Source organism: Stenella coeruleoalba, assembly GCF_951394435.1.
Source record: "Stenella coeruleoalba genome assembly, chromosome: 15".
Taxonomy (NCBI): Eukaryota; Metazoa; Chordata; class Mammalia; order Artiodactyla; family Delphinidae; genus Stenella; species Stenella coeruleoalba.
Window position 1 is genome coordinate 74,520,828 of NC_137161.1, and position 25,297 is coordinate 74,546,124.

Consider the following 25,297-nt stretch of genomic DNA (forward strand, 5'->3'; position numbering starts at 1 on the left):
TTAGAGACTATAATTCCTGGAAAGCACAGCAGGGAGGCTGGGATGTTTTGCCACCATGGTGGGCAGCCATGTGCTGGGAGAAGGATCTTCTTTCTGGACTAGAACTTTATATGCCTTAGTTCAAACCTCACATCAGAATCCTCTGGAGGGCTTGTTAAATATGGGTTCCCAGGACCCACCCCCAAAGCCTGTGATTCATTAGGTCTGGGATGGGGCTGGAATTCTGCGTTTCCAGCTAGTTTCTGGGTGATACTGGTGCCGCTGGTCCAGGGAACACACTTTAGAATCACTGGGCTAGATGAATCGAGGATGAACAGCCATCTTCCCACTTTAAGAGAACCAGGCTTCCTGAGCAAGAGGTAATCTGTATCCACAAAGCGGCTCGTGGACACGCACAGTGCCCAATGCTCAGCGAAAATCCCCACAACCACTGGGCAATAGGACCCGAGAACATCCTAGCCACTCTCTCCTTCGGCAAGTCGCGCATTTGGGTCGCGTGTTTCTCATTTACGTATTTGGAAACAGAAACAATAACAACTATAACATTGGATTAATTACAATTTAACAAGCCTAAGAAAAAGAATGCAGAGGAGGAGCTAATCATGGGAGAATTGTAGGAGAGGCCTGTCTCACGTTCTTTAATATTTTAATCTTTAAAAGTGATGCAAGAGATGTTTAGATCTTTGTTTTTTTTTAAGCAGCAGCCATAAGCAGCTGGGACACAAAAGGAAAAAAAAATCATAAAATACATAAGACAATAAATAATATAAAATAATAAGATTATGGAAGGAAACAAAATTACACCGCAGAATTAAAATCTTCTCCAGAGACAGTAGGAACAGAATTAACAGTGCAAAAAAAAAATGAGTAATGTGAAATACAAAACAGAGTGATGAAAATTATTAGAGAAAAAAATGAAGACTTTGGAAACAATAGAAATCTAAGAAGCATTCGTGTTCTGGAGAAAGGAACGTATTAGATAGAACAGGAGAAAGACAAGAACCAAAGTGATTGTCAGGAAACAGGAGGCAGAAAATGACATTGGTGTAAAAATGAAAAGCCCCCTCACAGGGCTTCCCTGGTGGCGCAGTGGTTGAGAATCTGCCTGCTAATGCAGGGGACACGGGTTCGAGCCCTGGTCTGGGAAGATCCCACGTGCCGCGGAGCAACTAGGCCGTGAGCCACAACTACTGAGCCTGCGCGTCCGGAGCCTGTGCTTCACAGCAAGAGAGGCCGCGATAGTGAGAGGCCCGAAGGGTGGCCCCCGCTTGCCACAACTAGAGAAAGCCCTCGCACAGAAACGAAAACCCAACACAGCCAAAAATAAATTAATTAATTAATTTTTTAAAAAAGCCACCTCACAAAATTCCAGCCAAGATTAATGCAAAAACATGTCGTTTAGCAGAGCATGGAAAACATTTTTTTAGTTTCACGGCTAATGAAATATTCCTACTAGTGTCCAGGAAGAAACAAAAATGATCTTCAAAGTGAAAGCTTAGGCCACCATCCAATCTCTTTGCTCCTCCCCTGCAATAAACAGCACTGGAACTGGAGAAGTTCCAGTGGAGCTTGGAGGGGAAATTTTGTGCGATTCTAGAATTTTCTACCAAACTAAGTTGTCTGTCATGGGATGTGGGGAATGGGGAAGTATTATCAGATTAGAAGAACTCAGAAAATGTAATGTTCACAAATGCTTCATTGTCAAACTATTTTTTTAAGTTTTGTAGCAGATAATTGGATGGAAGTCAGGTACTCAGGGTTGGGAGAGTCATAGAAAAATGGAACTGAGCATTGAAGTCAATTAAATACAGTGAAATAGCAGTAGCTGTTATAAATGTTACAAAATTAAACGCAGAAGCCAAATACTGTTTTAGAACAAGTTGCAAATAGTAGAAAACGTGTCATGATAAATCTCAAATTAAACTTATGAAGACTATAAAGTGTCAGGTAAGAGACAGGAACATGAAGGTTTATAAATCTTCTTATCATATGTAAGGAAAGATGAGAAAATGCAGTTTAATTTCTTGCATTTGATAATATAAGAAATTCTGGCTTAAGTAATGCAGTTGATAAATGGAAAGATATCCACCACTATAATCAAAACTAGGACAACTGTAGGGTTTTCTTTTTTCAAAAGACAAAAGGCAAGGAAAACCTAAGGAAGGTCTGAAGGCTAGAAAGCAGGAGGTGAACTAACAGAAGTACAGCCAAACATGTTTATAACAATATATGAAAATGTAACTAGACTCCACCATGGGAAGGCAAAGAATCTCACGTTAGATCTTTTAAAAATCCAACTCTATTCTCTTTGTAAGAAATGTACATTCCCTTTATGAGACATACCTTTTTTGAAGTTTGTAAAAAACTTATTGAAATATAGTTGATTTACAGTGTTGTGTTAGTTTCAGATGTACAGCAAAGTGATTCAGTTATGTGTGAGTATATATATGTATGTATATATATACATATATATGAAATGTGTGTATATCATATATATATTCTTTTTTAGATTATTTTCCGCTATAGGTTATTACAAGATATTGAGTATAGTTCTCTGTGCTATACAGTAGGTCCTTGTTGGTTATGATTTTATATATAGTAGTGTGTATATTTGAATCCCCAAATCCTAATGTATCCCTCCCAAGAGACATACCTTTTTAAAAAGACGTGTATAATATAACACAGAAAGTTTAAAAACCAAAGGAGAGATGTTTAATGGAAAATGCACACACAAAGAAAGCAAGCACAGCCGTATTGATGTATAAACAGATGCTTTTTCCAATAGGAGGCACTTAAATATTTTTTAATGACAGATTGTGTATATTGATAGCAACGCACAGTACAATTCTGCACCCATTTCCAATGTGCGGGTGTTTTCCCCACACCACCAAGCAATTCTCCATCACCAGCGGGGTGTTCTACAGTTCAACTCAATTTTGACACTCTCTACCCAGAGACTATATCAGATCTCAGAAGTGAAGGACTTGAGCTCACAAGACTGCCCCCGACGCCACCACCTCAGAAGCCAATCACAATCCAGCTTCTCACCTGTGCTTCTGATTGGCCTGTAAATCGGAGTTTCCCACAACCCACCCCTTGGGTTCTATTCATTTGCTAGGGCAGCTCACAGAACTCAGGAAATCTGTTTACTTACTAGATTACCAGTTTATTACAAGGCTATTAAAGGATCCAAATCAATGGCTAGATACATAGGGTGAGATCCCAAACAAAGAGGCATCTGTCCTCATGGAGGTGGGGGCCTGGCATGGCAGCATGTGGATGCATTCTGGTTCACTCACCTAGAAGCTCTCTAAACCCCCTCCTTCTGGGTTTTTATGGAGGCCTCACGACATAGCCATGGTTGATTAAATTATTGGCCATGAGTGATTGATTCAACCTCCAGCCCCTCTCTCCTCCCTGGATAGCAGGGGATGAGACTGAAAGTTCCAACCCTCTATTCATGACTGATTCCTCCGGTGACCATCTCCTCCATCTTTAGAGGATTTCCAAAAGTCACCTCATTAACATAAACTCCGTTGTGGATGAAAGGGGCTTGTTATGAATAATGAGACGCCCATTTATGGCTCTGATGTGATTTCAGGAACTGAGGACAAGAAACCAAATATGACAAAGATGCTCTACGGCTTTTATCACAAGAAATTCCAAGGGTTTGGGGAGATGTGAGCCAGGAACAATGGACGGAAGACCAAAATATATACTTACTATAACTCCTAATATCACACATACCTCACGCATTCTGTAAGGGAGGCTGCCCATCCGTTTATCTTGATATCCTCCCAGCGCCTTTCCTGGGCTTTTTCGTACCCAGGACACTCTTCCCAGGTGTTACCATCTTTTCTGATGACTTTTATTATCATCTGTATGCAAATGACTTCCAGGTCATTAGCCCATATTTGTACATCCTACTGCCTCCTGGGCTGTCCCTCCAGAACCACCAATGCACACATCCATAATTTCACGTCACGTTTCTCTCCAAGCCTTTTCTTCCTCTGTTCCCATCCGGCTGAACGTAAAACCCAGGTGTGATCCTGATTGGTTCACTGAGCTTCACCCTCCACACACGAGTCATCTTGTCAAACTCTCTTACACGGCTCTTGAATGCTCTCTGTCGCCACAGTCCACAGTTAAAAAATGATTAAAGAAGACAGTTTTGGCCATATCAGCAAACTTTATTTAACATTTCATGAAGCGGACAGGCTCCATTCCGAGAACTGCAAAATGGGGTAGAAGGCAGGAAGCTCTTATAGGATAAAGAATAAAGAAAAAAGAAGAGAAAAAACAGAAAATATTTGATTGGCTGGGGTCACAAGGTCACCCTTGTTTGGCGTGAGAAAGCCCGGAGTTGCGTTGGCATTTGGGAGTTGGCCGACTGGACATACGGTGTTTCTGGTCAAGAGGAGTGTTTACAGGGACATAAAAGTTATCTAGGTTTTGGTTTGCTGGCGTGACACCTCGGGGCAGAATTGTCTTCATCTTGGGCCTGGCAGGCTACTTCAACACCAACATAGTTTCTAAACCTGTTATTTCAATAGCCTTCCCTCCGGTCGTCTTGCAGCTTGTGCCGGCAAAGGGTAATTTTTCTCAGGCTCAATCACGATGAAGTAAGTTCTCTGTTGAAAATCCTTTCGTGGCAACCCATCCTACCCCAAAGGTAAAACTAAGCTCCAGTCCTCAAAAAATTAAGCATAGAATTACCATTGATTTGGCAATTCCCATTCTAGGTATATACCCCAAAAAGCTGAAAACAGGGACAGGAGCAGATGCTTGGACACTTACATTCATAGCAGTAACAGCCACAAGGCAGAAGCAATACCAGTATTCAGGGATGGATAAATAGAGAAACAAAGTATACATACGATGGAGTATTGTTCAGCCTCAAAGGGGAATAAACACTACGACATTGATGATCCTTGCAGACATGACCCAAGCAAAATTAACCTGTGGCAAAAGGACAAATACTGTACAGTTCCACTTCCACGAGGGACCTAGAGCAGTCAAATGCACGTTTGGCTATTTACAGAAAGTAGAATGGTGACTGCCAGAGCCTGGGGGCGGGGCGGGGGTGGGGGGGATGCGGAGATAGTGTTTAATGGGTAAGGAGTTTCAGCTGGGGAAAATTAAAAAAGCCCTGGAGACTGCCGGTGGTGATGGTTGCACAACAATGTAAATGTACTTAATGCCACTGAACTGGACCCTTAAAAATGGATAAAATGGTAAATGTGTGTTATGTATATTCTACCACAATGAAAAAGTAAAAGCAAACAAGCAAAAAACAACCAGGCTGTGGATGGACCTTGAGATTATCCTAGTAAGTGAAGCAAGTCAGACAAAGACAAGTATATCACGTATATGTGGAATCTTAAAAAAAAATGACACACATGAACTTATTTACAAAACAGAAACAGACTCACAGACGGAGAAAACAAACTTATGGTTACCAAAGGGGAAAGAGGAGGGGGAGGGATATATTAGGAGTCTGGGATTCACAGAGGCACACTACTAAATATAAAATAAACAACAAGGACCTACTGCATAGCGCAGGGAACTATATTCAATATCTTGTAATAACCTATAATGAAAAAGAACCTGAAAAAGAATATATAGATATATATAACTGAATCACTTTGCTGTACATCTGAAACTAACGCAACATTGTAAAGCAACTCTACTCCAATAAAAACAACCACCACCACCAAGCTCCTCTCCGTGGCCCTTATTGACTCGCACCCCGCCCACAGCTCTCATCTCATCCTGACCACCTTCTCCTGCTCCAAACTCAACACGTGGCCGTTTGATGGACCTGTGAGCTTTTATATTCCCCAGGGGTTTCCAAGCCATCCTGGGTGGCCCTTCACAGCGAGTTATCCCACTGAATTAAAATCACTCATTTGCTTGTCTTTTGAAAGCAATCAACATCTCGCTCACCTTTGTGTCTCCATCACAGTGTCTGGTGTGGAGTCAGCCTCCATAACCATTTGTTGAATGAGGAAATCCATCTTTCTGCTGTAAAGGATAGCCTCGTTTAGAAAATATTAGGACTAAAAGAACAATTTGTGGAGATGCAGTTATTTTCCACAGACTGCAGTGTGTTACTCATGGTCTTTGACACATCAAGTCATCCCCAGAAACTAAGGTTATACGAGATACAGATGATAATTATAAGACTACATAATATAATTAATAAGGATAACTGTATTTGTGTAATTGACTCTACAGAGATTTTACCATAAGGGAAGACTCCTTAGGTTCCTAAAAATAGCAGCTGTACAGGCTAAAGTGGATCTTTAACCAAGATTCACTAAAAACAGAATAAAACAACAAAAATCAAACCTGGAGGAAAGAAAAACAAATAAGGTTAAAAATACCAAATGGGATAGAAGAAGCATTGAGAGAAATTTAAAATTGTGGAACTGTTGTGCATAGTTACATGCTAACAGTGATGAAAATCTTTTGGCTGGTTTTCTGAAAAAGGACGTGATTTCAAAATTGACTCAGGGTTTCTCTAGTGGCACAGCGGTTGAGAGTCCACCTGCTGATGCAGGGGATATGGGTTCGTGCCCCGGTCCGGGAAGATCCCGCATGCCGCGGAGTGGCTAGGCCCGTGAGCTGTGGCCGCTGAGCCTGCGTGCCCGGAGCCTGTGCTCCGCAACAGGAGAGGCCACAGCAGTGAGAGGCCCGCGTACCGCAAAAAAAAAAAAAAAATCAAAATTGACTCAAGAAAAATTTACAAGCTCAATGGATTGATCACCATGGAAGAAATACTTGTTGGCATTGTGCCCATATTGTTTTATAGTGATTTCTTTCAAACTTGTAAAAGACAGCTCTATTCTGACAATGCAGAAAACATGGAATTCTACTCAACTGATTTTGCTTAAGTATTAATACCCTCACATTAAAACATGACCCAGAGAACCAAATAAAAGGAAAACTATAGATTTCTGGAATCTCCATTTTTCCTTCTCTCTTTTTTTTTCTTTTTAAAATTTATTTAATTAATTAATTTTTTTTACATCTTTATTGGAGTATAATTGCTTTACATTGGTGTGTTAGTTTCTGCTTTATAACAAAGTGAATCAGATATACATATGTTCCCATATCTCTTCCCTCTTGCGTCTCCCTCCCTCCCACCCTCCCTATCCCACCCCTCTAGGTGGTCACAAAGCACCGAGCTGATCTCCCTGTGCTATGCGGCTGCTTCCCACTAGCCATCTATTTTACATTTGGTAGTGTATATATTTCCATGTATACACTACCACTCTCTCACTTTGTCCCAGCTTACCCTTCCCCACCCCGTGTCCTTAAGTGTATTCTCTAGTAGGTCTGTGTCTTTATTCCCGTCTTGCCCCTAGGTTCTTCATGACCTCTTTTTTTTTTTTTAGATCATATACATGTGTTAGCATACAGTATTTGCTTTTCTCTTTCTGACTTACTTCACTCTGTATGACAGACTCTAGGTCCATCCACCTCACTACAAATAACTCAATTTCGTTTCTTTTTATGGCTGGGTAATATTCCATTGTATACATGTGCCACATCTTCTTTATCCATTCATCTGCCAATGGACACTTAGGTTGCTTCCATGTCCTGGCTATTGTAAATAGAGCTGCAATGAACATTGGGGTACATGACTCTTTTTGCATTATGGTTTTCTCTGGGTATATGCCCAGTAGTGGGATTGCTGGGTCCTATGGTAGTTCTATTTTTAGTTTTTTAAGGAACCTCCATACTGTTCTCCATAGTGACTGTATCAACTTACATTCTCACCAACAGTGCAAGAGGGTTCCCTTTTCTCCACACCCTCTCCAGCATTTATTATTTGTAGATTTTTTGATGATGGCTGTCTTTTGATTAAAACCACTCACCTGGTGTCAGGACTTACTGGAGCTCAGGTTCTTTTGCCTCATCACAGAAAGAACTCAGTGTGAGGCAAAGCGGCAGGCCAAGAGTGAGTTTATTAGCATAGGACGCTTGTGGGAGATACAAGTGGGCTGGCAAGGGAACACAGCCCTGAGAACAAAGAGGGCTACATTTTTATAATCAAATAAAAAGTGGGGAGGAGAGAAGACCACCTCTTCCTCATTCTTGGGCAGATGTCATGGTGCTATTTAGATCATATATATATTACTAAAATATGGTAATTTATCTCAGGTTTTGGTATAATGTCCCCTTTCACCTAGTTTCTTTCCCCTTTCACCTATATTTCTGTCCTGGCCACATGCAGAACTGCTACTCTTCAAGGACTCTTAACTCTCTGAGTTTACGTAACAGGATTCACATCCCGTATCTATTGTCTTGTGTTTTAAATATCAGGGTTTGTGGCTTGAGTGTGTCTGGCACTTGGATGCTCCTGGTCTTTCAAGGTAGAGTAGCTTGTTGCTAGGTTACTGGATTCTTTTCTTGAGTGGTTATTCGCTTACAACAGTCTCCCAAACTCCCTTAAAATTCCTTTTCTGTCTTAATCCCCTAGTGAGATTTCTAAACTGACTCTTTAATTATCCTACTCTACCCCTATCAGGGGTATTGGAAAATATACCCTTCTTGGGGCCTCTGTAACTTATATCCTCAAAGTGGCTTGTGCCCATAGAAGGTTGAGAGCCCAAAGATGATTTTAAGTTTTGAACAGTCATAGTCTTTTAGTCCCAGGCTGTTTGCTCTTGGCTCTCTCAAAAAGTTAGTCATTTTTAAAAAGCTATTTAACTCCAGTTGGTTTCTGCTAATATCCACAATTATTTTTGAGACATACCTCTCTCTAAACTTAATGACCAGCTTTCTGGGAGAGCCGCCTAACATATTCAGAGATTTTAAGAAGGGACGTTTTGATTTGTTTTAATAGGTTTGGATTGTTATTTATAGCATTTCTCAATTTTATCTCTTCCTAGTAGGAGATGAGAAACAATTTTTTCTTTCAATGCTGCAAGACCAGAAATTTTGGGGTTGTCTCTGTTCTGGCTTGCAAAACAATCAATTCTTTCCTGAGTTCATCACCTTTTTTTCAAATTGAGTATAATTAACATATAACATTATATCAGTTTCCTATGTATAAGATAAAGATTTGAAATTTGTGTATACTGTGAAATGCTCACCACAAGAGGTCTAGTTAACATCCATCACCGCACATAGTTACACATTTTTTGTGTGTGAGGAGAACTTGTAAGATCTATTCTCATAGCAACTTTCAAATACACAATACAATGTTATTAACTATAGTCACCATGCTGGATATTACATCTGCAGGACTTATTTTATAACTGGAAGTTTGTGCCTTTTGACCCCCTTCACCCATTTCACCCACTCCCCACCCCCCTGCCTCTGGAAACTACCCATCTGTTCTCTGGATCCGTGAATACGGGATGGTTCGTTGGTTTGTGGATTACACATGTAAGTGAGATCATACAGTATTTGTCTTTCTCTGTCTGATTTAGTTCACTCTGAGCTCATCTCTTTCTTGTAGATGAGCAACCAATTGCAACCAGAGCCTGCTGTGTCCCAAACTTATTTATTATTTTTTTTGTGTGTGGTACGTGGGCCTGTCACCGCTGCGGCCTGTCCCGTTGCAGAGCACAGGCTCCGGACGCGCAGGCTCAGCGGCCATGGCCCACGGGTCCAGCCGCTCCGCGGCACGCGGGATCCTCCGAGACCAGGGCATGAACCCGCGTCCCCTGCATTGGCAGGCGGATTCTCAACCACTGCACCACCAGGGAAGCCCTGTCCCAAACTTTTTACCCATTCAGTGTGTATCTGCCCTCTGAGTTATCACAGGCAACAACTTTACCAAATGTTTTGCTACTACATAACATGGGTTTTTATCTTTCCAGCCTCCAATAACAGTTTTCTTACTTTCCTGACCCTGCAATCCATACATCATCTTTTAGAATTTTTGTTATGGTAGCTTTTCATTTCTATGTACTAATTTCTGTATTGTTGATGTAAACCAAGTTATACCAAATCTCTATGGCTACAACGAAGGGCATTTGTTACTCGCATTACTTTTCCTTTCTGGGCTATCTTCTCCACTTTCTCCTCATTCTGGGACCCCAACAGAAGGAACAGCCTCTTTGTAGGACAGAAGGAAAAGGACACAGGCTAGAACCACGCAGTGGCTCTGAAAGATTTTAATCGATGTGACCTGTGTCAGTTCTACTCACATTTCATTGGCCAAGAAAGTGACGTGACCAAATCTGATAGAAATGGGGCGGAAAAGCAAACCTTCTCCCTGGTGGCGGGAGAACACAGGTGGAAACGCTACACCTTGTTTTCAGCTGTTCTTCCTCATAAACATGGCTTGGAACGTGCATTTTATCTTGTTAGAGCAAGACACATGCTGGCTTCTTGGAAGATTTAAAACTTTCTAGAGACATATGCATTGTCTGAAGTGTGACACACTCCAAAGTACATGAGGTGTGGAGGGGTGACAGCAGATGGCTGGATGAGTAGGAAACCAAACTAGCAGGTGGCATCTTTTTCTCCAAGATTCTCTACTGAGGGGGGAATGGCATTCCTTGAATTCCCGAGAAGTTCCTGCAAGTTCACAAGTGTGCTTGGAGCTGAGCGTGGCAGAAAACTGCTCATCTGATGTCTTGAAAAGCTGGGACAAATCTCTGTAGGAAGACTTAGGGCTTGCTGGTCATGCCCCAAGCCAAATTCTCACCCCCAAGTGCCCCAGACCCTCTCACTCCTCTCTTTTTTTTGTAAATTGATTGATTGATTTTTGGCTGCCTTGGGTCTTTGTTGCTGCGCGCAGGCTTTCTCTAGTTGCAGCGAGTGGGGTCTACTCTTCGTTGCGGTGCACAGGCTTCTCATTGCGGTGGCTTCTCTTGTTGCGGAGCACGGGCTCTAGGCGTGTGGGCTTCAGTAGTTGTGGCACACTGGCTCAGTAGTTGTGGGTCGCGGGCTTAGTAGTTATGGCTCACGGGCTCTAGAGCATAGGCTCAGTAGTTGTGGGGCTCACGGGCTTAGTTGCTCCGTGGCATGTGGGATCTTCCTGGACCAGGGCTCGAACCCATGTCCCCTGCACTGGCAGGTGGATTCTTAACCACTGTGCCACCAGGGAAGTCCCCCTCTCACTCCTCTTTATCTCCACAGTTCGACATGCAGAGGATAACTCTGGAAGAGCTGAAGCACATCCTCTATCACGCCTTCCGGGACCACTTAACGATGAAGGACATTGAGAACATCATCATCAACGAGGAAGAGAGCCTGAATGAGACCTCGGGGAACTGCCAGACGGAGTTTGAGGGCGGTAGGTACCTCTGCTTCTGCTCTCTACCTGGTCTGGGATAGGCCGGCCGTTCCACATCCTCTGTATGAAAAATGGGTTTACAGTCTCTTGGGCCGAAGTGGCCTTGGACGGAAGCCACAAATCCAGGACCGAGGTCAAAAGATCCTTTTTGCCAAGATGTAGTAGGTTTCTTTTTTTTTCTGCTTTTTTCCCCCAACTCTGCATTTTTACAAGACCTGTATTGACCTTTCCTTCCTCCGGTGACCCTGAGGTCTGTGACTTGAGTGGCTTTGTGGTGTTGGCCTTTATTTAGTGGGGGCTGCGTGGGGTGATGTAAGGAGCCTGTTTGAGCTGTCTGCAAACCTGGGTCAAGTCCAGTGGCTAATTGTGTGACCTTGGGCAAGGGGTGTATCTTCTCTGAATGAGTTTCCTCACCTATAAACATCAGGATAATTACACCTACTTCACAGGATCCTTAGGAATGAACGAATTACCTCCATTCTATGCTCTCTGAATATACACTGGCCAACAAAAGCCCTGCTCATGAAAAAACTCTCATGAACTTCACCAAGAAAATAAGGTTCTCCTGTGTCCAAAAAAGAGACCCGTGAGAGGTCATTTTTCTTGGACTCACGAAGGAAAGCTTTAAGAAAAAAAAAAAAAGCTACCTTATTCCCTAATCAGTAGAGAGTTCCAGGGAAGTTAAATAATTGAGTCCCTCTTTCCAACTTTGAAAATCAGAGCTGCTTTAACAGCTCTGATGTACAGAAGTTTTTTCATTACCTTAAAACAGCATAGCAGGCTACGGGCAATTTTTAACTTATTTAAGGTTGAGACTTCTTTAAAAGGTCTACTGTTTTTTTCGGTTCTTTTTTTCTGAACATTCCAACAAGCCAATGTGTACAGATGGTAAGCTGTCACATAGACACCAGAATGGAATTTGGTTCTTTGGTTTGGGAGCTGCTGTGTTAGAATCAGCCGAGGCCCACGACAGGCAGACAACACGGGGCTGAGCTTGTCTAGGTGGACACGGTGGTACATCCAGACCTGGGCGTCCGTGGGCCCTGTGAGGGCTGAACTGCTACAGGAAACGGGAGGTGGCTTATACCCCGAGGTGACAAAATTAACTCAAGTCAGGTAAATAGGGAGTGGTGGGATCGGGGTCAACTTGACAGCAATGCCTCCTGGTAAAGGCGTTCACAGTGAAAATGTTCAAAAGTGCTGTGTACAGCAAACAAAACCCAGCTGTGGTCCAGAAGGTGCCTTGGTTGCCCTGCTTGGGACTTGGACCATAGCATCAACGTCTGCGTTTGGAATTGGAGCTGCAGGGACCACACAAGGGCGAGAAGGTCACAGCCAACGCCGTCTGCAGCCGGGCAGGCAGGGGATTTGGGAGGACGAGGACGGGTGAAGAGGGCAGGGATTGGATTAAAATTTGAGAAAACAGCAGGCCTGGCTTCTCCATTCCATCTTGATTTCAGCTGGCAGACTCAGTGCTCAAACAGTAGAAGTGTTTGGGGGCTCTAGTCGCCCTGCTGTGAGACACACTCTTGAAATGAGTAGGAAGAGTATTTCTGAGCCCTGCATTTTCCACAAGAACCTATGTTCATGGATTGGTGCTTTATTCAGAGAAATGTCACAAGTCTTAGTACTTTCAGAAAGGTCAGACTGCCCTGGGAAATAGTCTGAACTCTAAGCACTGTCCTTTCATTACTCAAAAGCTCATCTATTAATCAAATAAATAGCTGACGTAGGGCTTTCCAAGTAGAAGTCTTCCTGGGTCTGCTTTAGTGATTAGTACATGTAGCATTAGCAACACTTACCGTTTGGGGGTGATTGATAAGGGCCAGGCACTGTGCTTTAAAATTCATGATCTTAAGCAATAAAAGGAATACTATTTGTAACTCACACCTTGATTTCTTGAATGACCTCTGTGAGCTTGATTACGTAATCCGTTTTACAGATTCTCATGTCAGAGAGGGTTTTTAAAATACATCAGCGCTTTTTGGCCCCAAACATAACCTCATTGTGTTTGCGTTTAGGTGTAAGATTTTTCCCATCTCGGATATGACCAAAGTCACCAGTGCATGTATTTTAACGCCCACAGCTCTCTCCAGATTCAGGAAAGGGGCTCCCTGATTTTACTCAGGGCAAAGGAGTCTGGGAAGAGATGGACGCACAGACACAGAATTCACCCTGGTGCCCTAGGACTGAGAGAGTCCATTTGAGACCTTGTGGTGACCTTGGCCTTCTCCCTTCCATCTTTCCCCCATGCCTGCTGCCCACAAACGGGGACCTACTGGCAGTTTGAGCCTCTCCCTGCTTCTACCGATGTCTGATGGCGTAGGTGCATGGCTTGTGCTTCCTAAATCTTCTCGCCCTCCAGCTGTTTGGGCTGCCCCGTCGCCCCAGTGATCAACTCCTTCCTGTCTGCTCTCGCCCTTGACCCAGGCTGCCCCTCGCCTGTCCAGCCACTTCAGCCAAGACCTCGCTGACATTTCAGAATCCCCCTCCCACCTGCCAGCCGGCACCGTCCCACATCTTGGTCAATCCAGCATCTAACTCTGTAGGGACGAGGTGATTGCCTTTCCTTCTTTCAATGATGGAACTTTTTTTTCTTTTATTTGGCCACGCACCACGAGGCATGCGGGATCTTAGTTCTCCGGCCGGGGATCAAACCCACCCGCCCCTGCAGTGGAAGTGCAGAGTCTTAACCATTGGACCACCAGGGAAGTCCCAGCAATGGAACTCTTATCTCTCCAAATTTTATCTTCTCTGCAACCCCAAATGACCGATGGGGGAACGGGAGCTGGGACATTTCCCCCAGGCCCCAGAGCCCCCCTCAGGCCACCTCCACTCTTTCTGCTCCCCACTCAGGAAGCTCTCTCCTGCTCTTCTGAGAGCTCTGCCGCAGCAAATATGTTCCCATGCTGATTAGCTCGCCTATAAAGCTGGGTGATCCATGGCGCTTGGAAATTCTGCTCTATTTGGTGTCAGAGGAAGGAATCAAGGTGTAAGGACCTATTACACCTAAAGATGTAAGAAGTCTTTGCCTTAAAAAAGTGAAAGGGCACATCGGTCTCTGAGCAAAGAAGGAGGCGATAGTCAGAGAAACAGGCATTCTGTAGCAGAGTCAGAAGTTGAAGAAGCCCACGTCAGATGTCTTCGAGTTCAGCAAAGCTGGAGCTTCTGGAGTGAGGAAGAGGTTTGAAAATGCTGCAGCGTGTGTCTGTTAGAAATGAACAGGAGGGCTTCCAAAGGCCATCAGCATCATTCTATGTCAATGATTATATTTTTCACTTTTATAAATCTTGGGTCTGATACTTTCACAAAGGTGTTCGGATTCTGTCCATTAAGTCAGGAAGTATTGATTATTCCTTCCACGTGAATGGAAGAATAAAGAACGGAGAAATAGGCCAGGGGCCCAAAGGGTGTGGTACCCCTGATGGGAGAGGTTTGAGGGATTTTTTTGTCTTCTTTTTAGTTTTCATTTTGCCTTGATTTTGTTTTATTTATTGGGTTTTTAGGTTAATACAAACAACACGCACACACACACATACACAGAGCCCCTCACACAGTCTGATCTGCCTAATCCTTATGGTGCGTAGGGCTCTGTGATCATAGGTAGGCGTTACATTTTCCATCTTCTCCCAAGGAAAGGACAAGAGGAAATAGGATGAAATTCCAAGTTACATGTAAGGAAAGTTTTCCTGACTTCTTCAGGAAGTCCTGAATCGGGGTGTCACACCATGGATAGAACGCACTTTCCTAGAGCACCAAAAGAAGTCACCTACAGAAGCCCCTGGGAAGGCAGAGAAGAGACTAGAAGCTAGAAGAATCTAATGCAAGGATTCTGAAGTGGACTTTTCCTTCATTCACACCTGGTTTCCAAGTGGAAAATCATCAACTTGAGTCAGACACTTGACCAGGTGTCACCCATGTGCTGGGTGCTTTGGGCAAGAGCTCACTTAACCCCACTCAATTCAGGGGCTCTCTGGTGTTACCCACTGGTGGGCAGCCTGTGTGTCCCCAATCCAATGAGAATATTTCACTAAAAGTTGGACTTCCAGACCCTTCCAATCCCTCAGACATTTTTTTAAAGTCCTTTACTAAGATAGATTATGCCTGATGTACTAATGTCTTATCAAATGGGTCAGATGCAAGATTACGTGACTACCCACAATGCCCCATCACCATCCATGCTAAATAAGAGAGGTTTAAGCTGGTTTGCTTCCGTTGGACCACTTGTAATCACCAGCTGTTTTGATTTTGGAGAACATAAGCTCAGTGACACTGAGAGACGAATTTCACATTTTATTATTTGGTTCCAGTCGCTGACATCTGTGAAACTAAGTGGTCTTGTGATTGAATCATCTATTTGCCTGTCACCAGATCCTTATTAAGTGTTCTTAGGATAAATTAGGTTATGTACTAAGTCCAGGAGGAAAGGGATGAGGGAAAGCTGTCTGGCGTGCTTCCCAAGTGCTGGTCATTTGTTAACACATTAGACCGACCTGTCAGCACGGCCTGAGGGATCAGTTCTGTGGTTCCTGTGGGACAGATGAGGGAACTGAGGCTCAGCAAGATGGAGTCATTTGTCCAAAGTCAAACTGCGAGTAAGGCTCCAAATCTAGGTGCACCTGACCGAACCCCGCCCTGGCTCCCCTTTAGTGGCCCTGGGTCATTTCCCCGCACTTAGGCGTTTCAAAGACTCTTTACAGAACGACTCTTCATCATCCTCACTCCTTTTCCACTTCGTCGCCAGTGAAATCACATTATATTTGGAAGTCAAGTAGACGTGCAGCAAGATCTGTGTGTGAGCCCTTTCAGGATGCGTCCCCCAAGGCTTGTCCCTAAATGGAATACCAGCTGTCAGGGCTTTGTAGGCTTCTGACAACATGCACGGGAGACGGAAATCAAGCAGAAATCATCAACTGGGGAATAAATAGTTTCTGTGAAAGACACGGCAAAGCTGCTCTGTACCATTCAGTATGATGGACAAGAGAAACAAATGTCAGAGGGGTGACCCAGGCCAGGTAGCCCCCAGAGCACCCCTGTGCAGTCCTGTGGGTTCTGTTGCCTGCCCTGTGTAGACTAGCTGTGTGACCCTGGGAACTCATTTTAAAACTCTCTGAGCCTTATTTTTTTCCTTTGTCCGATGATGCAAAGATTGGACAACGGTGGTCATATCTAGATTCAAACATTTCTGGGCTCCTTGGAAGGTGAGAAAGAATTTTGCAGCCATGTCCCAGGGCTCCAGCTCAAGCCATCCCTGCTGAAGTCGCAATGTTTCTGTCCAGATGTCAAATGCACACCTGGATTGGGAGACCTGGCTCATCACCTGGCCGTACCCCTTGGGCATTTCATGCCCATTCAACTGAAAAGGGCATGATGTGTCATCCACACCATCTGCTCCCAGCTCACCAGGTGCCGTGACTTTCCTGAAATAAAACCTGTTCTCCTGGGGTAGATGTAGGAGGTTAAGGCGTAGGTGAGGTCCATGGCAGGTGGTGAGACAAGAGACAGTTTGAAAGAAAGTTGGGGCTTCGGACAAAAAAGGATTTTTCTTCTAGTTGGGGACCTATCAAAGCAAACCTGTAGGAAAGTTTTCTGGAGCCATGAGTGAGGAGTGAAGGGATTCTGAAATACAAGATAGAGACCTGGAGAGCTATAGGCATGATAGCTAAGAATTCCAGCTCTGCACTCTGGACAGGGCTGGCTTCAAATCCTGCCTCACCACCTATAGGTCACTTGAGTAAGGCACTTAAATAAATATTAAGAGCCTAAGTTTTTTTCATCCGTGAAATGGGAATCTTATCATGACCTACCTCATATGGTTGTTATGAGGATTAAATGGGATAACACGTGAGAAGATTTAGTACGATGCTTAACACATTAGTAAGCAATCGTAACAAACAAAACTGGCCGGTCCCTGGTCCCAGTTCTCTTTTTATTGTTACTTTTTACCTGGAGACATTGCAGAGTATGTACTGCTGGAACACCACATCTTTGAAAGATGGTGCAGGGACCAAATTTACAGGGTTTGAACCATCCTCTTGACACATTTCATCCCTAAATTTAAGTCCTTGCCAACGTTGGAGTTCCCAAGAGTAATGGTCAAGACTCTTTTGGCTTCAAGTAACAGAAACTCAACCCACACCCCATTAAACTAAAAAGCACTGGCTCAAATAATGCGAGAAGCCAAAGGGATGAGCTTTGGTTGACTTGGACCCAAAGAGCTCAAGCAACATTCTCTCCCTGCCCCCACCTTGCTCTCATTCTCTCTGTCCTTTCCTCTCTGTTGGCATCATTCTTGGGCAGGCCCTCTCTCCCCAAGGTCAACAGGATTCTCTCTCTTGAGATTCAGCTCCATTCCAAGAAGGGGCTCCAAATCTGCTTGGCCCGTGTTCCTACCTCTGGACAAGCCAAGAGCTTAGGGCACTCTACTGGCCAATCTGGTTTGTTACTAGTGGAAAGGTGAGGCCCTGGATTGAGAGTTCCACCAGGTGGAGAGGCACATATCCCCAAACCAAAAGATGAATTTTGTTACATGAAGGGGAAGGATGGCTGGAAAGACCAAAATAACACCTGGCCACACCATGCCAGGGAGCCTTGCAGGACCCTCAAAGCCAGACACAGCTGTCTGACACCAGGAAACCCAAGATGACTTTGTGGTGACGAAGGGCCAGCTCATACCCACACAAGTACAGGTGGCCTGTCTTCCTCCTACGAAAGCATCACCTGTTCCCTTAGACACCACATCCTCCACCTCTAACTTCAGGTCTTACGTGGGTGCCTGGACGCTCTGTTATCACCGATGAAAAATCTCTTTCACAAGCTCTTAATTCACTCCACCTTAGACTATGGAACTATCCGATTTCATACAATCATAAAGTGCCAGACCTGGAAGGATCACAGAACTCTAGCTCCCATACCTAGTAGATCTGGCTAATTGTTAGAATCATCTGAGCTGGGTTTTATATTGTTTTACCATTTCCTGAGCCCCAAACTCCCTGCCAGGAACATCACTTGCGTACATCTGCGTTAGGGCAATTAGAATTGTTATGATTCTGATTTGCCTTATTTGGGAGCCAGTGTCTCTGAAGATTGAAGCCAGAAGGATTATGAACCCATTCTACATAGGCTCACCCAGCTGGTCAATGGCAAAATCCGTGTAGACTCCTGTCTCCGGGAAAAAATTCGAGAGCCACTGCCTGGCATTTGCCGAGCAGAGCCATGTGAATCTCTGTCAAAATAAGAAGGGGAAGGAGCAGTCTGTCACTAGAGCTTACAAACCCAGGTCCTGCCACAGCAGCCAGGAGTCTGCTGGTGCACGGACTCGCTGATGAACTTTTAAGAAAACAGGAAACCTCACTTCTGTGTCCTCCTGGGTCAACCTCCCCTAACTCACATTTCATCCCCATGTACTTTCTGGACTCCTGCTGTGACAAGTACTACGTAGAAAGATATCAACATCTACTGGGAAGAAAAACATAGAAAAGATCACCAATAGCATGAGGTATTCTTGCCATTTTCAGTGCTCAATAAGATCCAAAAAGGAATAGGTTCCTTGACAAGTTAAACATAGAGTTCCCATATGACCCAGCAATGTGGCTCTAAGATTTGTACCCAAGGGAACTGAAAACACGTCCACACAAACACTTGTACATTAACGTTCATAGCAGCATTATTTATAATAGCCCAAAAAGTAGACACAACCCAAATGTCCATCAGTTGGTGAATGGATAAACAGAATGTGGTACGTCCATTCAATGGAATATTATTCAGCCTCCAAGAGGGATGAGGTACCCACACATGCTACAGCATGGTGAACCTGGGAAAGATTATGTTAAGTGAAAGAAGCCAGACACAAAAGGTCACATAGTGTATGATGCCATGTATATGAAATGCCCAGAATAGGCAAGTCCATAGAGACAGAAAGTAGATTAATGATTACCAGGGGCTGGGGAGGGAGGGCGATGAGGAGTGCCTTCTAATGTGTATGGGGTTTATTTTTAGGGTGATGAGAACTTTCTAGAATTAGGTGGTGGTGATGGTTTCACAACCCTTGGGAATGTACTAAATACCACTGAATTGTACACCCTAAAAGGGTGAATGTTATGGTATGTGGATTCTTTCTCAATTGAAAGTAAATAAATATTAAGAGCTAGATTTTTTTAAAAATTAAAATATCAGGCCCTCTGAGAGCAGATAGATGTTCAGGAGAAGCCTCATAGGAAAGTGAAGTTTAGGATAGGCCTGGAAGAAATGAGAGGGAAGGTAAGTGGACACCCTTAACAGAGGGAAAGGTATGAACAGTGCTGCAGAGTCTTAGGTAGAGAGCATAGCTGCTTGGCTGAGAAAAAGGTTGCTGGGGGAGGGGAGGAGGGGTGGTCTAGGAACAGAGGGACAAAGGGGATAGGAGGTGATCTGCCATCCTGCCTACCTGCTGAGCTTAGGAGCTGGATAGAACTGCTTCCCCCAGCAAGGGGGGGCCTTCAGGGAGATTGCAGGGCGTGATGACGCATACCGAGCACTGCTCCAGGAAGGAGTCTGGCTGCAGTTCAGGATGAATAATTGAGGGAAGGGACCAAAGCAAGGTTTTGGGAGCATCTGCTGTAGTCTCAGCCCGGGGCTAGAGGCTGCAGGAAACAGGAGAAAAACCATCAGATCTTTTCTGCAGCCCTCAGGGGATACAGGAAGGATACCTTGCATTTCTCTAGCAAGTCAGGGTTGCACAATAGTTTTTGATTTTTTTATGAGCCCGTTGATCTCTGAAATAATTTTTGAAATTAACAGAACAATTATCATTAGCTCCTTTTACAGAGTGAGAAACTGAGGCTCAGAGAAATTCAGCCTCTTGCCCAGGGCTCTTCCTAAGTGGCAGTGAAGAGAAGAAGCCATATCTCCAACTCACAGTTCATCCTGGGCTGACCTGTCATCTTGTTGGGGAAACCAAGTGTAGACACTGAGAATGAATAAGTACACAAAAATATAGTGCAATGCAGATATATGATAGCCAAAGACAGGCATTAAATTATGATCAACAAACACATTAATTAGTGCTGGGTTATACTGTCGACCACACCAAGCGTTTGAAGGACATTTCTTTTGGATCTTCCTCTGGCTGTACTTTCTGTTGCTAAACAAAAGATCAGGAGAGAGTTTGTGTAGAACTTTTGAACCTGGATATTAGAATCAGACGTGGGTTCAAATCCCACCTTCACCATTTTCCAAAAGACCTTGGACTCTACTTCTCGGAGCTTCAGAGCCCTCACCTACCAAATGAGGGCCACACACCCAATTCACAAAGGACTATCGCTATTAATTCTGCAAGGACGTCTATAAAGTATATATGCGTACCTTGCCCACTGAGGTGGGTGCTCAGTAAGTAAAGGGGAATTTTTTCAAGGTTTCCATATAGGAATTAGCGTTCACTGGACACAGACAACATTCAAGTACCTTCCTATGCTCATAATCCTCACCACAAGGTAGGTCTTATTTACCCACATTTTATAGACGGGGAAATTGAGGCCCAGGGAGCTTGGCTTGCCCCAGCTCACACAGCTACAATGTGGGATAAGATGATTGTGATTAAGATTGGTGTCTGGCTTCTTCACTCTACCACACAACTTACATCAGAACTGGATGTGAAAGAATTCTCATCCTGGGACTTCCCTGGTGGCATAGTGGTTAAGAATCCGCCTGCCAATGCAGGGGACACAGGTTCAAGCCCTGGTCCAGGAAGATCCCACATGCCGTGGAGCATCTAAGCTCGTGCGCCACAACTACTGAGCCCATGTGCCTAGAGCCCGTGCTCTGCAACAAGAGAAGCCACCGCAATGAGAAGCCCGCGCACCACAGTGAAGAGTAGCCCCCCGCTCGTCGCAACTAAAGAAAGCCTGTGCGCAGCAATGAAGACCCAACGCAACCAAACATAAATTAATTAATTAATTAATTAAAAAAATAAAAAAGAATTCTCATCCTTGCACAGAATCTGAATTAAAGACTCTAATCTCCAATGACGGTGGGTTTCAGAACTACCCAGGAGAGAGAGCTGGAAGCTGCACTCTACTTACAGTACTCACGTCTGGATCCAGACTGGCATGACCTCATGTACAAACTATTAGGTCCCCAGGCCTTTCCTCCTTCCTTATCTCTCCCCTCCTACTGCTTTGAAGGATTTTTAGATCAAAGGTGCAGCCACTCTCCTGGGGGATAATCCTGTTGCCTGTAACCTTTTTTTCTGAGTGTCCTTCACAAAGAAGGGCTTCCACAAAAAATTTCTCCCTCAGCCCAATCACACAGTTTTTCTTTTCCTTAAGCCTTCGCCAGCCCTCAAGATAGGAAGGTAGATGTCTGCCTTCAGAAGCAGTTTTATACTGAGGAGCTGCCGGAATAAATTATAGTCCTCAGAAAGTGTTCGATACGCCATTTCCACATCCTCACCTTATTTTCTGCTTTGGGTCCTTTCCTTCCCAAACACCACCTCCGTTTTCCTTCCTGAGGGCTGATACAACTTTTTACATTTGCCCACTTCTGGAGGCAGACACGTCTCTGCACCGAGGAAATTTTCTTCCTCCAGGTAAGAACTTATAAGATTCTAAGACCCAGACAGGATGAGCAAGTAGTAGAGAACTGAGCCAAAAATACTTTCAATCACCAAGGGACCCAGGGGACCCAGAAGGATTAAAGATATCGAGACAAGGCCTAAGAGACTAAGGCAGAAATAACCGACAGGTATTGGGGAGGGAGCCGGGAGCTGTGCCGGGGGCATTGGGCCTCTGTGAAGTGTGGAGAAACTTTCCGGTGGATGTAATTTGTAGAGGCCCCCCCGAGCCTTGTCTCAGGGGAAGCTCCTCTGCCTTTGGAAACATCACCCACTTCCTGCTTCTTCCCTGCTATTTCTAGGGCATTAGAGGAGCCGCTCAGTGTCAAGGGGGAGAGGGCCGTGAACTTGAACATTTTTTTTAGGTTTTTTTAAAGGCATGTGGACCCTACCTTGACCTTTTCTTTTGCCTTCTTTCCAGCAGAGAGTCATTTTAAGGGAAATTACACTTCTTTTCTTTCTCTTTTCACTCAATGTGGCCTAAAGAAAAACCACGTTCCCTCAGCTGGTGGTTGTTTGCAAAGGGACAGTAGAATGTCTAGCAGAAGGACCCCTTTGCAAAATGGAAGGTAATCTGAAAATGTTCTTCAGTCCTGGCCTTGGGTTTCTGCAGTACCCACAGCCCGATGTCCCTAACACACACCTACACACACACACACAGCCCTCCTGCCCCCAGCAACTCAAGCTCTATCAGATTCTTGGGCCCCACCCAGATGTACTGAACCAAAAAGCCTGGGGCTGGGCCCCGGAGATCCCCTAATCACCTGCAGAGCTTATTAAAAATACACATTCCTGGCCTCCACCCCCATAGATTTGGATTCAGTCATTCTGTGATGGGGTGGGAGAATTCGCATTGACATCAGACTCCCAGATGGTGCCGAGGCAGCTGGTCCAACGAGTAGCCCTGGTGTAGGTCGCCTCCCGCCAGCCTCCCGGGAAGGGATTTTTTCCACAAGCTAAGTGGTAAACTGTGTGTAAAGCTTAGTGCGGGACCAGGACGGACAGGGAAGGAGGTTTAGACAAAAAGAGGAAAGAGAAGGAAAAGAAATTCTGGCGTGGGAAGCAATGCCTGGAGGAGAGAGCCGTTCTTTCCTTTCTTGTTCTTTCCATTTCCCTATTTCTGGCCCATATTCCTAACCCACTAGTTAACGCCTTCTGATCGAGACCAACTAATGGTTTCTCGTGGGCCTTATAAAAATGGTGACTCAAGACCTGGCCCAACAAAAGGATTAAGGCAGCGCCACCCCAGGACCCAAGGTCAGACCCTTGGGGCCGCAGGATCTGGGGGCAGCACCTCCTTGCTTCACGCGGGTCCTAGCCACAGCTCACGTGGTCGCCACAACCCCGATTTCAACAGGCACCACGATCACCTAGTTAAACTCGGGAGATCGCTGGCCAGAGTCCCCCATTCAACAGATCTGCGGGGAGCATGGGCCGGCCTGAGAATCTGCCTTTTTAATAAGTTCTTGGTGCTGTGATGTAGCTTAGCCAGGGACCCCGCGCTCGAACCGCTGCTGCGCGTATCTGCCTAATGCCGGAAGTCCCTTAGCGTCGTTTCAACTGGCAGCCACCCAAGAACAGTCCTGGGAAAGGTAAGTGGCTTCCAGCCCACCCTGTAGGGATGCATCCGAACCTCGCTCTGTCTGTAACAGCTGCCTCAAACACAGGAGGCCGGCTTTCTGCAGAAACGACATGGCCAGGCCTGGACGATGCCTTTGGTGAGACTCACGCCGAAAATGTGATGTGTTTCCTCGCTCCGAAATCGCTGTGGCGCTATTGCATCTGGAAGCCTAGACCTCACTCGGAACGTCACATCTGGCACGATTTTTGAAGTTTGGCCACTTCATACCATTTGCCAGGAGCAGGGATGCCCAGTCTCTTCCGAGAGCTGACCTAGAGATGCTTTACTTGATGTGACCGGTCTTCTTCCTGTGGACCGGTCCCTGGGCTTATTGGATAAGAAGTGCAATCTGTCTCACTGTGTCATTTCTCTCTTCCCTCCCTGCCTTCCCTCCATGCCTCCTTGCCCTCTGCCCTACACCCCACTCCAGTGCATTCCCAGAAGCAGAACAGACAGACCTGCGTCCGGAAGAGCCTCATCTGCGCCTTCGCCATGGCCTTCATCATAAGCGTCATGCTGATCGCGGCCAACCAGATCCTCCGGAGCGGCATGGAGTAGCGGCCTCCCCGGCAGCTGCGTTCCCGGCTCACGCATGTGCTTGCCCCGCGGGCAGACTCTTCCTCCACAAAAAAAGCAGATACGGACGGTGCAGACGCGGCACAGTCCAGCGAAGAACCCAAGGTTGCAGTGCAACCCGTGTTGTTGCAAACCCACTTCATCCCCTTGGCAGGTACACAAAAGGGCTGTCTTCAATGCTTTAATGGTCTTGTTTCCTAATGCAATAAATAGCCAGGAGTTCCGAATGATCGCTTCGACCGCCTGTAGGAACTCTAAAGAGAAACTTCATCTTCATCTCGGAATTCCCACGGCCATCCAGGTTGGCAGGGTAAGGCAGCAAGAGAGAGGCGGAACACGCAATCACCTCCGCCCGCCGTTCTCTCAACCCAGGGGTCAACTGGAGACTCCCTCCCTCCCCCACCCCAGGGCAACCCTCAGTGCCGAGAAGCTGACTTCTGAGTTGCTGCAGAAGTGGGGGCTTCCCGTCCTACCCTGGCTTCCTTCCCCAACCTAGTGGAGGCCCCCCGGCAAGGCATGAGGGGAAAGCCATCGGATGGGGTGCAGCACCCAGCGGTCTGCAAGTTGCACCCCCTTCGCTTCTGTTCTACTGCCTTTTCTACAGGACTCTTGTTGGCAGAGTTGGGGAGCTCTCGGTTTCCGTCGGCACTTGGCTTTCTGTTCCTAGAGCCCATCGCGCACCAGCATTTTGGAATCTGCAGAGAGCCTTTCTCCCAGCTTTGCCGCCTCTGCTGCCATTTAGACAAAAAAGAGAAGCATAACCGTGGGCATCTCTATCACACAGACACACAGACAGACGTATATATTGGGTTTCTTCATGTGTGACATCCATCGTCCCTAATTGCTTTACTGCTGATAGAAGCTTGTCCTCCGGCACACATCCCTGCCTCCCTGGGGTGGGTAGTTTGGGGATGGAGAGGGACATAGGCTGGTGGTGAGGAGGTATTGCAAGCCACGCCCCAGTGGTCCAGAGTGATGGAGTCCAAACCCATCTCCATGCTGGGAGACCTCTGCAAGTGAAGGTCCTTGTGCATCTCACCTTTCTCTCATCTTCCAATTTGCTTTCTTAGTCTGTCTTCCCAGATAGAACGAGAAACACCAACCCAAACGGAAAGCTGGAACGATCAAACCACTGTATTTTACATAACATCTTCAGGCAGTCAGATTCTGCAACTGACTCATTTTCACAAGAGAACAAAAAGATGCTAATGAGCTTAGCCAACTCAACAGGTGAAATACTTCTGTTGGGGAA

General features: G+C 45.3%; 1 protein-coding gene across 4 annotated transcripts in view; it reads left to right on the forward strand.

Annotated features, from left to right (window-relative positions):
• Positions 1 to 24,567, forward strand: part of CALN1 (calneuron 1) — a 495,446-nt gene extending 470,879 nt beyond the window's left edge. For all 4 annotated transcript variants that reach the window (XM_079946285.1, XM_079946288.1, XM_079946287.1 and 1 more), the window contains 2 exons: positions 11,104 to 11,260; positions 23,900 to 24,567. In XM_079946285.1, coding sequence (XP_079802411.1) covers positions 11,104 to 11,260; positions 23,900 to 24,027 — 285 coding nt within the window. In that variant the 3' untranslated portion in view covers positions 24,028 to 24,567. The remainder of the gene's footprint in view (positions 1 to 11,103; positions 11,261 to 23,899) is intronic.
• The last annotated feature ends 730 nt before the right edge of the window (positions 24,568 to 25,297 follow it).